Source organism: Brassica napus, chromosome C1 (assembly GCF_020379485.1).
Source record: "Brassica napus cultivar Da-Ae chromosome C1, Da-Ae, whole genome shotgun sequence".
NCBI lineage: Eukaryota > Viridiplantae > Streptophyta > Magnoliopsida > Brassicales > Brassicaceae > Brassica > Brassica napus.
This window is the reverse complement of record NC_063444.1, coordinates 17,172,079-17,186,702: the sequence shown is the minus strand read 5'-3', so window position 1 is coordinate 17,186,702 and position 14,624 is coordinate 17,172,079. Positions and strand designations below refer to the sequence as shown.

Genomic DNA, 14,624 nt, shown 5'->3' with positions numbered 1-14,624 from the left:
CTAAGTGTAGCCCGTCTATATAAACATCAACCATGGAACGTGTCAGTGTGTGCATATGATAATATATACAAGATGTTGTCATCACATACACAAAACACAATAAAAAAATAGATTCTAGACAGTGTGCAAGTGATCAAATATCTTACAAAACAGAGATCTGAGCTAAATGGATAAGGAGTGCACGTTAACCTTGTTTCCATATGGACTACAAGAAGTAGCAGAGGTCGAAGAGATCGAGGAAGACAACGATAACGAGAGCATGACTTTGTCGTCGGTGCCAGAAAATGAGACGTCAGAGTGTTCATCGTCTCCAGAGACGTATCCACCGATCCCTCCTCGGCCTAAAACTCCGAGAGAGCCGATGGAGTTTCTATGCAGATCATGGAGCAGTTCTACGTCTGAGATCTCTCTAGCTTTATCCTCTCAGAAATCTAATAAACAACTCAACAAAACCCATACACTTTCTGAGTTGGCCGGCGTCACCTCGCCGGCTCCGGCACCACTACCACCGCCTCTACGCGTAAGCCGTCTCTTGCTCCAATCTTCTATTTTTGTATGGCTACGTACGAATCCGTAAATAATTAATTATGATAATGTTCAAAATTAAATAAACTCTTGGAATTTCTCTTTTTTCTTTCAAACACACTTTTAATTGTTCTTTAAAAAAACCTTCCTCATTAGGACTACAAATCTTAACTTAAAAAGTTATAACTAATTTTCACGTTTGTAAAACTTTTAATTAAATAAATAAATGAATGGCATAGAAAATACCATTTTTAGTAGAAGATATCATAAAATACGAGAACGGTAAGAAGTAACATTATTTTCCAATATCTATGTATACTCCACCTTTTAAATGTGAACTTATTTCATATAACATGTAACAAAACTTAAACTAAAAAATAATACTGTTGAAGGGTATATATTCAACTGAGAATTTGAGAATTTATATTAAAGCAAAAAATTCACTATTATTCAAACATTTTTTTTTAAAAAAAATCTAGTGTTATTAAATTTAATATCTGATTAACTATTTTAAATTGACTGTTATTAAAAAATTAAGTTGTCAATTTTACAAATTTCTAGTTATTTTGGAGTGTTTGAATTGAGTTTTCTTAATTAAAAAATAAAATTTCTAATCTTATAATTTTAGGTGAGTTTTAAAGTAGTTTAACTAAAATCATTTTAAATTCTCAAATCATCTATAAACTTAACATAAATCAGACGAAATATACCCATTAACCCTGGTTTTTTAGCTGGAGTTTTAACTCATGATTTGATATTTTTTATTTTTTTTACATTTTTCGGCTAAAACACGGCTCTTATATCTTTTATTTAAAAAACAGTTCTTAGCTTTTTAACTAAGAAAAACTAAGAATAGGCGAAACTAAGAACCGGTTAATTAATCATAGTCTCGGGTGTTATTATTTTATGGGCCATGATACATTACTAGGCCCAAACTCATCAAACTCTCCAATCTTTTAAAAAGCCCACGAGATTTAAACCGTGTTTTCAACAGGCAGAAAAACCGGCGAGCGTGGTTCACGCGAGGCGAACAAGTGCCATCGGAAAATGGTTCCACCACCGAGATTTTGTCGGCGGGAAGGTTTCCGGCATAAGTAAGAGAGATAAATCTCGATATGAGAACGCTCATCTTCACACCGCCGTGTCCATCGCGTCTCTCGCGACGGCCATAGCCGCCGTAACCGCTTCGGGAAACCAAGACGGCGCCTTGATGGAATCAAAGATGAGCTCAGCGCTGGCCTCGGCATCAGAGCTGTTAGCTTCTCACTGCGTCGAATTAGCAGAGCTCTCCGGCGCCGGCCACGATCGCGTCGTTACTGCTGTCCGATCCGCCGTAGATGTTCGAGGACCGGGAGATTTGCTGACTCTAACTGCTGCAGCCGCAACAGGTAAACTGATAACCAAATTCAAATGTTGTCGGAGATTCGTACGCGACAACTTCCAGTGCAGATTGAGTTGATCATCAGTTTGGTTTTCTGGTAATAAGATTTTATGTTTATGTTTTTTTTGGGGGTGAATATAGCATTGAGAGGAGAAGCCGCTTTAAGGACAAGACTACCAAAGGAAGCTAAGAACAACGCAGCTATAAGCCCTTGCGAAAGGGCTTTACCAGAGACTCATGATTGCTCTTCTGAGCTGGATTCCGCAAGCACAACCACTGAGGAACAGGCATCTGCACAGGGAGTAGAAGAATCAGATTTGAAATGTAACGGAGAGCTAATGCAGTGCACACGAAATGGTAAAGAGATTCTGTTGAGCTTCTTCCATCTTTGTATGTAAATAACTTACCGTGATGAGACTGATGAATTGCCCTTACGGACTTTCTTTCAGGAGTTTTGCGGTGGAAGCATATGAAAGTGTACATCAACAAGAAATCGCAGGTTATACTCAATCGCAGCAAACAAACAAAGTTATATAAGTCCAAATCAAAATTAGTTGACACTTTGGTCGTTTTCTCTTTGTGCAGGTTGTAGTAGAAATCAAAAGCAAACATGTTAGAGGAGCCTTCTCCATGAAAAGCAAAGGTAGTTCACATCAGATAACTCTTCTTTCTCTCCATGCTCATTACAATCTAAATCCAATGACCGCAGGTATTGTGAATGATGTATGCGAGACGGTCACAGGCCTGCAAAGTGTAAAAGAAACAGAAAACGCAGAAGAAAAAGAGCTCTATTTTGGAATAAGCACAGGCAAAGGTCTAACGAAGTTCAAGTGCAAGAGCAAGGCTGATAAGCAGACATGGGTGGATAGCATCCGGAATCTTCTCCATCGAGTCACTGCTGTCGAGACTATTAACACTTCCCTTGAAACTACAAACATTGGCGATAGTACATAAGTCATATCTTGTGTTTAACGTTACTATGTGTAGTGTACTTTTTTTTTTTTATCTTCACTTTGTTTTAATTTCAGCTGTAAACATTTTTCTTATGAAATAATGAAGATAATTATAATAAGACCTCACCAAAGGAATGTCCAGGTTGGATTGACACAGCTTTTTCCCAGGTGAGTTTCTCCTGCCTTTCTCCACTTAATACTCGTAAAAAAACTCACAAACATGCGACAGTAGTAAGTAGCATCAGAAACTGATAGTGACTAAACAATTAAGAATCTTAATGTATGTAAAAAGGAATTCACTATCGCAATTATTTCAACTCGGTTCAGAAACAGTGAACGAAAATACTAAGTTTAGATATTACCTCTTAGCTTTCTTGTTAGTATCAACCTTCAACATGAGAGATCTTATGTTTCTGCTCTGATTCTTCTTTGTCCGAGTCTCTTCAATGTCTTTAAGCTTGTAGTAATGTGGAGCTATTTCAACAAGCCACTCCGGCTTCATCTCAGTTGTATGCCTCATATACTCCTTGGTAGTAAGTACTAGCTCATGATACACCAACCACTTCTTAGGCGACGCCCCAAACAACCCTGAGCTAGGATGCACATAAACCGTCTGAGGCTCCCTCACTCTTCTGTACGATCCATCCTTCTGCAACTTTGCGGAATGAGGAAAGAAACCCGCCAGTATCGCCTTCTTAACCGCGTCTAGATCCTCAGAGTTCGAAGTCAGTTCCACTCCAATCCTCTTTAAAAGCCCAGCAAGCTGTTCACGTATATCTCTAGCTCTCCTCATACTCTTGCTCTGAATGTAGTTCTCGTAGCACCATTGGCTCGAGTAGTTCATCTCCTTCCACGAGTTGTAAACCCTCAACAAGGCAATGTGGTCGCCGGCGTTATCAGTGTAGAAACTCATCCGTGCATTGTCTGCGAGATACTGTTGGTTCCTGCTAGGTCTGTAAAAGATGGAGCTCCCTGTAGACAACATGGCAGCTATAGTGATGACCTCAGCCGAGCACTTGTACTTCTCCGAACCAACAATCATCTTTGACAGCATTGGATCAACGGGAAACTCAACCATCCTCTCTCCCAGCTTAGTAATATCACTTTTTCCATCCAAAGCGCCAAGAGCGTAGAGCAGCTCTAGAGCCTTCATTAGAGACTTCTCAGGTGGAGGATCCATGAAGTCGAAGTTGAAGACATCATCGATGCCAAGACTCTTCAGAGTAAGTACAACGCTTGCAAGGTTGGCTCTTTGCACTTCGGGTATCGTTGTGGGCTCCAAGTCCTTGACGTTGTACAGCCTGAAACACTTCCCCGGACCGGTCCTTCCGGACCGGCCAGCTCGTTGCTCTGCGGAAGCTTTTGAGATGGGAGTTTCGAGAAGTGATTCCATTCCGGTTTTTGGGTTGTATGAGTTGATCTTGCAGTATCCTGGATCAACCACGTATCTAATCCCTTCAATGGTTAACGATGTTTCTGCAATATTAGTCGCTAGGACAACTTTCCGTGTCCCTTTAGGAGCCGGATCAAACACTTTTGCTTGTAGTTCGGTCGGGAGATTTGAGTAGATGGGGCAGATAATGATCTCAGAGCTCTTTGAGCCCAAATCTTTCATCCTTTCCTTCAACTTCGTCTCCGCTGTTTCAATCTCTTCTTGACCTGTGAGGAAAACCAAAACGTCTCCGAGCGGCTCCCTCTGGTGAATCTGAAACACAGTGCGCACCGCAGTCTCCAAGCGGGCAGGCTCAGGACATCTCTGGAAGAGCTTCTCAACTGGATATCTTCTTCCCGGGATCATGTAGATCCTAGCCGAATCAAAATACTCAGAGAACTTTTTAGCTTCAAGCGTTGCGCTGGAGATGATCAGCCTCAGGTCAGGCCTAGCCTTTGCTAAATCCTTCACTAATCCAAAGAGAATATCAGTGGACAATGTTCTTTCGTGAGCCTCATCGACTATGATGACACTATAGCTATCGAGTTTCGGTTCAATGAGAAGCTCTCGCAACAGCATCCCATCAGTCATGTACTTGATAACTGTCTTCTCTGAAGTACAGTCTTCGAACCTTATGGAGTATCCAACTTGATGGCCTAGCTTTACACCTAACTCTTGAGCTACTCTGGAAGCAACGCTCATCGCAGCAACTCTCCGCGGCTGAGTGCAACCGATCTTTCCACGCTTAGTGTAGCCAGCTTCTTGAAGATACTGCGGTATCTGCGTTGTCTTGCCCGAACCTGTCTCCCCGACAATCACAAGAACCTGATTCTCTTCAACGAGTTTCAGCAACTCATCTCTGTACGCATATATAGGAAGCATCTTCCTATCATCTTTAGCAACTCTTCTCTCATCATAACCTCTGTCTTTCTCAGCTTCCACAGATGTCTCAACGAAGCTTGCTACCTCGTCAAACACAAACTCATACCCATCACAAACTTGCTTCTTGTCCTTAGCACCAAACCTAACCGTCGCCTTCTGAGCCTGATGATCTTCCCAAGCTTCTTTTTCCGTCTTGCCTCTCTCCCTCGTCACCTCACCACACCGTTGCCTCGCAACATCAAACCTCTTCCTCTGATCATAAGCATCTGGAATCTTATAATAACCAACATCATCCCACGTTGTGTTCAAGAGCTTATACAGTTCCTTCTTGTATCGAAAATCAATTTCTTCCTTCTCGGTGAGCTTCACGCCTTGGAAACGCGAAAGCTCGAACTCTACCTGTTCCTTAAACTCCTCCACCTTCTTGTTCTCCCTCTTCTTCAAATACTCTCGTCTCGATTCTTCCCTTAACCTAGCTATCTCGTAATTCCCTAAAACCTTACCGTCTTCTTCTTCTTCGTCTTCTACTTTCTCTGATTCTTCTCTGCTTCTCTTCCTAAAACTTTTCTTCGCGATATTCAATTTGAATTTCACAGAGACGGAACGGAGAGATGGTTTCTCCTCCGAGACAGACCTATCTACAGTTTCTTCTATTACGTCTAGATCCATATCCACAACCGATGATGATCGTACCTCAACTTTCGAATGCATCTCCATATCGTTCATCTCCTCGGCGAAAAGGAATCGAAGAATGGAATTGTCAGGGAGATTGTGGGAGCGCAAACCCTAATTCTCGATTTTGTCTCCGAATTGTGCGTTAACCAAAAAAAAGAGGCGAGTCCCTCCTATATATATATATGTATACGCTCTCTCAATGGGAATTTCCTTTTTCTCCCCCGTTTTTTCCTTTTATTTATAAGAATTATTATAAATGTGAGAAGTCAAGTATATTTATACGTGATAAACAAGAAAAACACGGTGATCAATTTGATCAGACTTTCAATGATTACCTGTCTCTTATTCTCCTCTTTACTGAAGAAGAACTTTATTTACATTGGATTGAAGGATAGTCTTACGATGTTGCAGTTCCCGACATGGATTTTATTGCCATGATCGATGAAAAGGTGACCAATCAATTTGTATTGACTTTCGAATCAAGCGATTTGTTGTGGAGAAAACGTCCACCAGAAAAACCTCCATGGATTTGCGATGGAGAAGAGGCTCTAGAGACTCAAGCAAGAAGTTTGATGTTGTTCAAGAATGAATTTTCCAGAATTTATATTTTGATACAATATATTTGGTATCAAAATATAATGCTAAAATCATCGATTACATCATGAAAAAGACGGCAACATCAAGGTGACGATTCGATCTCTTTGTCATATGGCGATGTTCTTATAATCGTTGAAAATTGGCAGTTTCTCTTACTATTTCTTTTGAGAGAATCAGTAGATTGGATTTCTTCTCGAAGAATATCTATAGTTCCTATTTGGAATCTGGTCAATGTTATACAACAAAAAAATCTACGAAGAAAAATCGGAAATCTCATCGAAAAGATGATAGCCAGATGCAGATGGTGTTACATTAGGAGAGAGAAGATTGTTCAGAAGAAAGCTTCTTCGGATCTTAATCTTTGTGTTTTAATGTTTTACTAGATTTTGATCCGTGCTTGGAAAAAGCGGGTTTGTTTTGTAATTAAATATATTTTAAACTAATTTCTATATAAGATAGCGTATAAATTTGAGCACATTTATCCAAAACCATGGACCAAACCGTACCAAACTGAATAAACTAAATTTGAACTGAATTGCATAAATAATAGAGCAAATCATATATCTATGACTGAAAAATTGAAAACGAACCGAGAACCAAATGAGTACCTGAATTTTGTTTAAAAATTATATATTTAAAAATATTAATTACATTAAATAGCCAAATATCCTAAAAATACTATTTATAAACTGGATAACCCGGAAATTTGAATTACCCGAATATTTTTATTTGGTTGATAAATAATTTAGTTAACCAAAAGTATAATTTATGTATATAATTATTTATTTCACTTTTGAGTCAAAATTGTCAAATATGACTCACAACTTGATTTCAAACACAAAAGTAAACCCAAACTTGAATCAAATGCAAAAGTAACCTAAAAGGCTATTGAAATTACAACCAACCCCTTGTGAACAAACAAAAAATCCGAAATTTTTTTACGTTTCTAACCCCCGTAAGTCGTCTGCCCAGACGACTTTACAGTAAGTCGTCCAGACGACTTAATGGAAAGTCGTCTGGACTAGTTCTACTTAGAAATAATTTAAATTTTTTGTAAAAAATATTTTGATAAGTAAAAAATTGAAATCATATAATTAACATATGTTTTAAGAGATATAAATTAAGATATAACAAAAGTTAATTGTTTTCAACATAGATGAGTGAAAGTAGTGAGTCATGATATTCTTTGGTTTAGGTTTTGCCAACATATGTTGTAGTATTGTATGTGTTTTTAGGGTTAGATTTTGGAATGCATAAATGTTTTTTTGAAAACTTTAAAATTTACCTAAGTGTGTTTAATCCTGTGTATAGTAAACACTATTTAAGTATAACTACGGGTTTATAACGTGGTTAGTTAGTTAATTTAGTCAATTTAGTTTAGGGGTTAAATTTAGGGTTTGGGATGACTTACTAGTAAGTCGTCTGATGTACAGTATTCAACAGACGACTTACTAGTAAGTCGTCCAAACCGGACCAAACTTTTAATTTTACAATGTACTTTTAAACCTAACCGGATTATTTACTGGCCATATATAAGGTGTTTTGTTTTTCACTGTTTATCGAAAATTAGAAAACCCTAAAGCCGTTTCTCTCAAAGGCGATTTCGAAGGCGATTTACGTCGTTTCTCTCTAATCCATCATTCTCATCGTTCTCACCGCCGGTTATCTCTCCGCCGTTATCACCGTCGTTCTCACCACCGTTCTCACAGCCGCTTCCTCTATTTAAGATCCGAGAGGAAACCCTAGCGCGCATTCTCTCAGAGGCGTCTCGTTGAACTCCGCCGCCGGTAAGTTATATCTCTTACTGTCGAGTGATTGATTGAGGAAAAGATGAACATAAAACTGGAAGTCTTGGAAAACTTATATTTAAGTCGTCGGGAAAGTTTTTCAGCTGGAAGACTTTCCAGACGACTTAATTATAAATCTTTCAGCTGGAAAACTTGCCAGACGAGTTAATTATAAGTCTTTGATTGTTTGAGATGGTTGTCTTTGATTGTTTTGCAGGCAAAAAAAATGGAGATGCCAGAACTCCCCCGTAGGATATATACATTAGGGGAAGAGCCCCCCGCAGTGCATAGCATTTCGTATCATACTTGTTGGACGTTGCATGCTGCTTTAAAGAAAGCTCTTCATGATGACGAATATGAAGAGATGAAGGAGTCGAAGTTGGGAGTTTTCATCAAGTTCCAAGAGCTGGGATTTGATTGGGCTTCAAGGCTGGTTCACTACATGCTCGGTTTCCAGCTGGACATAAAGAAGAAGCATGAGCTGTGGAGTCTCGTTGGTCCAGAACCTGTGAGGTTTTCACTGTTAGAGTTTGAAAACCTCACTGGTCTAAACTGCAAGTACATCGAGGACCTTGAGAGACCTCACTCTGTTGTTACAAAAGAGTTGACTTATTTTTGGGAGATACTGGGAGTTCAGGTCGAAGCTGGGCCATCTACTCAGGAGATAATAGCAGCACTTGAGAGATGCGAAGGGTGGTCTCGGGATGATCGCAAGCGGCTCGCGTACCTTGCCATCTTCACTGGATACATTGAAGGGAGAAAGTATTCAACCCCTACACGGGTTAGTCTGGCAAGGCTAGTGATGAAGCTCGAACGGTTTGGGAATTATCCATGGGGGAGAGTCGCGTTTAAGGTGCTAATGGACTCTGTGAAGGGCAGAGATATTTCGGGTTGTTACACTATTAATGGGTTCGCGCAAGCTCTCCAGGTATGGGTGTACACAGCTCTTCCGGAATTGGGTGCTACTTTTGGTAATCCGTCTCCCAAACAATCCGTCTCCACCGATACTGGCTTACAAGAGTCGCAAAGGATGCATACAATTTAAAGAGGCTATCCTCAGTCAGGTATTTACTTCAATCTGGACAACTTCGCAGAAAACTTATAATTAAGTCTTCTGATAAGTCTTCTAATTAGACGACTTAGAAGAAGACTTATAATTAAGTCGTCTGGGAAGACTATCCAGACTACTTAATTATAAGTCTTCTACTAAGTCTTCCAGCTGGAAGACTTTCCAGACGACTTAATTATAAGTCGTCTACTAAGTCGTCTAGCTGGAAGACTTTCCAGACGACTTAATTATAAGTCGTCTGTGAAGTCTTTTCTTTCCATCTTTCTTAATCCGTCAAATATCTAAGTTCATATCTTCTATTTACTGCAGATTAGGGTGATCAACTTTGTTCAGAAGGACATTGGTGAAATGTTTCCAAAATGGGAGTTTGATGTTGAGGACACGCTCGCGGAGAACATAATTAAACTCATGTTTGTGAAGAAACCGTGGAAGTGGACCATGGATTGCTGGGAAGTCACCGGTACTTGGGTCAATACAAAGCCGGCGGTTGTGAGTCCAACGAAGAAAAAGCTAGTGAAGGAAGACAGTCTAAGACCTCAGAAGAAAGCTCGTAAAGAGGCACCTGCAGAAGCTAGTGAAGAGGCAGCTGCAGAGGCTAGTGAAGAGGCAGTTGCAGAGGCTAGTGAAGAGGCAGCTGCAGAGGCTAGTGAAGAGGTGACTACGACTGTTGGTGGGTTGACCAAAGAGGATATTAAAACCATGTTCAAGGACATAGTTGATGCCATGAGGGAAGGGTTTGGGACGTGCCTTAAGGAGATCAAGTATCTGTCGGAAAGGGTGGAAGCTGTGGAGAAGAAGGTTGATATCACCACAAAACGGAAAGGGACATCATCTCAAAACACTACCTCTCCACCTAAACCGACGCTCGAACCCGGGGTTAGTAACGAATCCTCTCCCAACAAGAGATTGACTAGACAAAGTCTTAAGAATAAGAACTGAAAAGTTGCATTTGCTTTGTTTCTTGTATGTCAGAACATGTGTGCTTTGTTTATAGTGTATGGATTTTATATATGTATTTTGTTTCATGTTTGAAGACACTCATTGGTTATTATTGTTTGAAATGGATCTTTGGTTTTTATTGTATAAACTCATCTTGTATATTGCAGAGTGAAAGTGTTAATGGGACGAACGCGGGAAGGAAGAGCTTGGCGGAGGATAAAGGTCCAGATGTGCCCGCAGCTGTGCCCGCAGATGCTAGTTCCTCGAAAGATAAAGCTCCAGAACCGAGCCTTGTTCTATTGGACAAAAATCAACCCACTGTTTCGGATTTACAGAAGAAGGATGCTAGATATCTGGAAAAGAAGGATGCTGCTTTGGCACTTTGCCGTGCAAAGAGTGATCGAACAAGGAAACTTGCTGCCTCACAGCAATCTCCTTATACGGCAAACATCACGGCCAGAGTGATCATTTCAAACAAAAAGCTTTATCCAGGCTATAGTCCTTTTGCACCAATTGACAAGAATAAGTTGAAGGAGCTCGCTGATTGGTTGAAAACTTGTCCGTAAGTGTTTGATTTTTCCATAATAGCTTGCTTTTACCATAATAGCTTGCTTTAGTCTACAAAAACTGATTACTTTTCAACATTTTGTGTTTGCAGTCATTATAGAACAACTCTCGATAAAAAACAACGTAAAAGTAGAACTTGGTGGTGTCAAATCCTCCGAACCTCCTTAGAGTGGCTGGAGGGCTGTGTAAGTTTTCTGCTATGACTTAGATGACTTACTGATAAGTCATCTACGTAGACGAATTACCAGACGAGTACGAATTACTTGTAAGTCGTCTACGTAAAAGACTTACCAGTAAGTCGTCTGATATCTTCTTTATTGCTTTTAAAACGTGAAAATTGAGATATTGCTCTTAAGAGCAGCCTTTTTTTTTCGGTCAAAGAAAAAAAAAATTGATCTTAAGACCTCCAACGGAGGTTTTTAACACAAATATTCAGAACTAAAAGTAATAAAAAAATTCAAAAAGGTTGGAAGAGTGTGAGAAAAAGTTATAAAATCCGATGTTTTAAGAACCTTGTAAAAAAACCCACATAATCTATGTCATTTTTATACTGGTTCAAATTTAAAAAAGTAAATAAAAATTAATTACATAAATTAATTGCTATAAAATATAAATAATTTTTTTTAATACTTAATGAAGGTCCTAACAATTGTGGATGCTCTAAGATCGTATATTTCATTTGTAATATTTTCTGAGTTTTTAAATGCAAGATATTTTAAAATAATTTTTGATGTTTTAACATATAAAATATGTTTTATTTTTTTAGTAAAACTGTGAAAATTGTTATATTTATATTTTGTTTTCATACTTAGTTGAATATTTTAATGATATTTTAGGTGAAAATAATTTTCGTAATTTTTTTTTTTTGACGGCGAACGGCCATTCTATTACTCAAGATTGAGGTGGTCTGGGTAACCAGACCGGAATAGAACAACCAATGAAAAGTAATTCCCTACGAAAGGTCCTAGCAGTCTTAGCTAAAAAATCAGAAAACTGGTTGCGCACTCGTGGCTCATGGACAATTTTGAAGTCCGGGAAACAAATCTGTAGCGTCTCTATCTTCTCCAATTCTGTTGCGAAGCTTAGCCACTTATGTGATTCCTTTATCATTACAATCAGCTCCTTGCAGTTAGTTCCAAAGCTCTGACATGGTGAGTGTTGAAGCATATTTTCTATCTCCCATCGCAATGATTCTACCTCCGAATGCAATGCTGATTCGCATCGAGTGAAATTTCGTGTTCCCATAAGTTGTATGTTCTCCCACTATCCTTCCAGACCCATCCACATCCACTAAAGCGGTCATAACCTGTCCAAGATCCATCTAACAGACAAATATTATCCAAGCTTAAAACTTGGATTTCCTCACTATTGCTGGCCTGTACTACTGGTGGTATCATTATAATTTTCGTAATATATGTGTGTCTATCTAAAACATCATATATTTTTGAAAAGTAGGAGTATAAAACTTGTTAAACAGTAATATATATGCACATTTTTAAAACCAAATGAGTAGTAATTAGTAACATTAAAGATAAATTTTACTTAGTAACTTAGAGCATCTAAGTGTAATCGAAAATAGTATATGTACAAACAATATCCAGATATAATTAATAATAGCGTATCAGTCACCTTCCAGTAAATATTCCTCAAATTATTCATACCATCAAATCAACAATAAGATTTTTTGATATAATGTACCAAGGATGAGATATGGTCACACCAGGAATGAAGTTTTGAGTTATAGTTGAAGAAAAGATACAGCACGGAGAAGATAAGCGAATAAGGTAGTCGGGACAGAGAAAAAAGCAGAGTGATCACTCTCCTCCAAGATATACAACTGAGATGGTGGCCACTTCTCCACTACACGGTCTTGGCGCAGAGGGTCAAATAAGTTATCCTTAGCAGTCTTGATGTAAACTCGAGGAACTTTCTCGGCTTCAGGATTTGGAGCCAGCTTATCAGCACCGTTCAAAGCCCTAAGTGGAGCTGGTCGTAATAGCTTACATGCCAAAGTTGGATCCTATCAACAAGGCAACAAGCATTTAGCAAAAAACAAAAAAAAAACAAGGCAACAAGCAGAGATATATACATATATAGATCAGTACCCCGTCCCCATTATAATAATAGTGGTAATGAAACATGATTGTGAAGTAATCAAGAGAGTAACCTCAAGAGGGCTTTGGCTATAGTAATAATGGCGTCTAAACTCCTCCTTCATGAGCATGCCAGTGGGTGGCTTATCATCGCCTTCACCGTATGTGAACTCCCATATGTCTTCTTCTCCCACAGCCATCTTTATAACATATTCACAAAAAGTTATTACCAATTAAAAAAACAGCGATATAAGTTCGGGAAAGAGTCGCTCACGGTTGAGTCATGAGGAGAAGAGGTGGATCCGGGTTGAACCATGTCAGCCGCGAGGTAAACGACCATGGAGATTTTGTCTGTGAACTTGCATAGAGCTTCAGTGACACTTCCTCCGCCGATGCTATGTCCCACGAGTATGATCTTGTGGTGAGGAGGGAGATCTGACAGGAGAGAGAAGAGAGGACGGTTATAGTGTTCGAAGTCGACGACGGTGTTAGAGTCGGTGAGGTTGATGCCAGCTCCGGTGAGGTCGACAGAGGTGGCTTTGAATCCGGCGGCGTCAAGAAGAGTGGTGAGTTTATACCAACACCAAGCACCGTGGCTGGCTCCATGTACAAATACAAAGTGAAGTACGGAGTCGTCACCGCCGTCTCCTCCTCCCATCGCACTCGTGTCTTTCTGATCTATACGTTTAAAGTTAACTCTAATATCCCCTTGGTTTTAACACAAACTGAATGCGGTTTGGGTCCACACAATGTAGATAACATAACAGTTACAACTCCATACAATCTTAATAGTCTCTTCATACTATGGAAAAAAAAAACTACTGTATATGGAAAAGATATGGAAACAACCAGCGGCGGATCTAGAAGTTTTATTACTCGGGGGCACTTTAATAACTAATCGTTTAGATAAAAAAATTATAACTAAAAAATAAATTTTCATAAAATCATGAAGCAAGATATGTTGAAAAAATTATAAAAAATTATAAAAATCATAATTAATTTTATTTTGTTTTTGATTGGGTTTTTTAAAACTAAACTTATCATTCTTTTTAGAATGGGATACGTGAGATTTATGGCCATAAAATAATGGTGTTTTAGATTATTACTTCTCTTGTGTTCTTATATACATACATAATATTTAATTAAACATATAATTTTTTTAAGTAGCAGGGGGCACGTGTCCTCGTAGTGAACTATGTACGTTCGTCCCTGGAAACAACCAGTACCCCCACACACAACACAACAAAACAATAAGAAAGACGTGAACGTAACTGCCTCTGAAACTCTGGTCATGCTCAGAAAAGTTATGTGTCTAAAAGCATGTCCATCCATAAGAGCTAAGTCCATCCATTAGAACTTTTAATGGGTTCTTATGATTAAATAATGACTTAATAAGGTAATTTGAGAACTTAAGAACGTTTGATAGTGCTAATAATTTTTTCCTCCTCCAATGGAAGAAATAAATTTTTTTTTAAGTCAAATAATTTAAAATAAAAACATACATAGAGAGAAGAGAAAAGAGAAGCAATGAAAACAAAAACAGAAAGAACAAAACAACAACAAAACCAAACAAGTGTTGGTTGAAGTGCAGTTGAAATATAGAAAAAAAAAGCAAGATGATTACAAGAATTTAGAGATAAAAAAAAAACATAATTGGGAACCAAACTGGTGACAGAAACCACACGTATAAAAAGATCAGACATATAAATGTAATGGTCATGTAT

General features: G+C 38.7%; 3 protein-coding genes across 4 annotated transcripts; 1 reads left to right on the top strand and 2 right to left on the bottom strand.

The window, feature by feature from the left end:
* LOC106434991 (VAN3-binding protein) lies at positions 1-2,985 on the top strand. Of its 2 annotated transcripts, XM_013875851.3 has the most exons (6): positions 1-520; positions 1,520-1,913; positions 2,048-2,263; positions 2,356-2,405; positions 2,492-2,549; positions 2,616-2,985. In XM_013875851.3, exons 1-6 carry the CDS (start codon positions 167-169, stop codon positions 2,858-2,860), a joined length of 1,317 nt encoding a protein of 438 aa, XP_013731305.1. In that variant the 5' UTR covers positions 1-166; the 3' UTR covers positions 2,861-2,985. The 2 variants fall into 2 exon arrangements, with proteins under 2 accessions (XP_013731305.1, XP_013731304.1); XM_013875850.3 differs by having other exon boundaries at positions 39-520; positions 2,492-2,985.
* LOC106434989 (probable pre-mRNA-splicing factor ATP-dependent RNA helicase DEAH8) lies at positions 2,383-6,916 on the bottom strand. The gene is made up of 3 exons (XM_048746230.1): positions 6,184-6,916; positions 2,987-6,079; positions 2,383-2,834 (listed from the first exon to the last, which is right to left on the bottom strand). The coding sequence occupies exon 2, from the start codon at positions 5,897-5,899 to the stop codon at positions 3,218-3,220; it is 2,682 nt and encodes an 893-aa protein (XP_048602187.1). The 5' UTR covers positions 5,900-6,079; positions 6,184-6,916; the 3' UTR covers positions 2,383-2,834; positions 2,987-3,217.
* A 5,474-nt stretch (positions 6,917-12,390) lies between these two features.
* Positions 12,391-13,817, bottom strand: LOC106434995 (pheophorbidase). Its single transcript, XM_013875855.3, has 3 exons — positions 13,175-13,817; positions 12,975-13,100; positions 12,391-12,827 (listed from the first exon to the last, which is right to left on the bottom strand). The coding sequence occupies exons 1-3, from the start codon at positions 13,556-13,558 to the stop codon at positions 12,546-12,548; spliced, it is 792 nt and encodes a 263-aa protein (XP_013731309.1). The 5' UTR covers positions 13,559-13,817; the 3' UTR covers positions 12,391-12,545.
* Between the last annotated feature and the right edge of the window lie 807 nt (positions 13,818-14,624).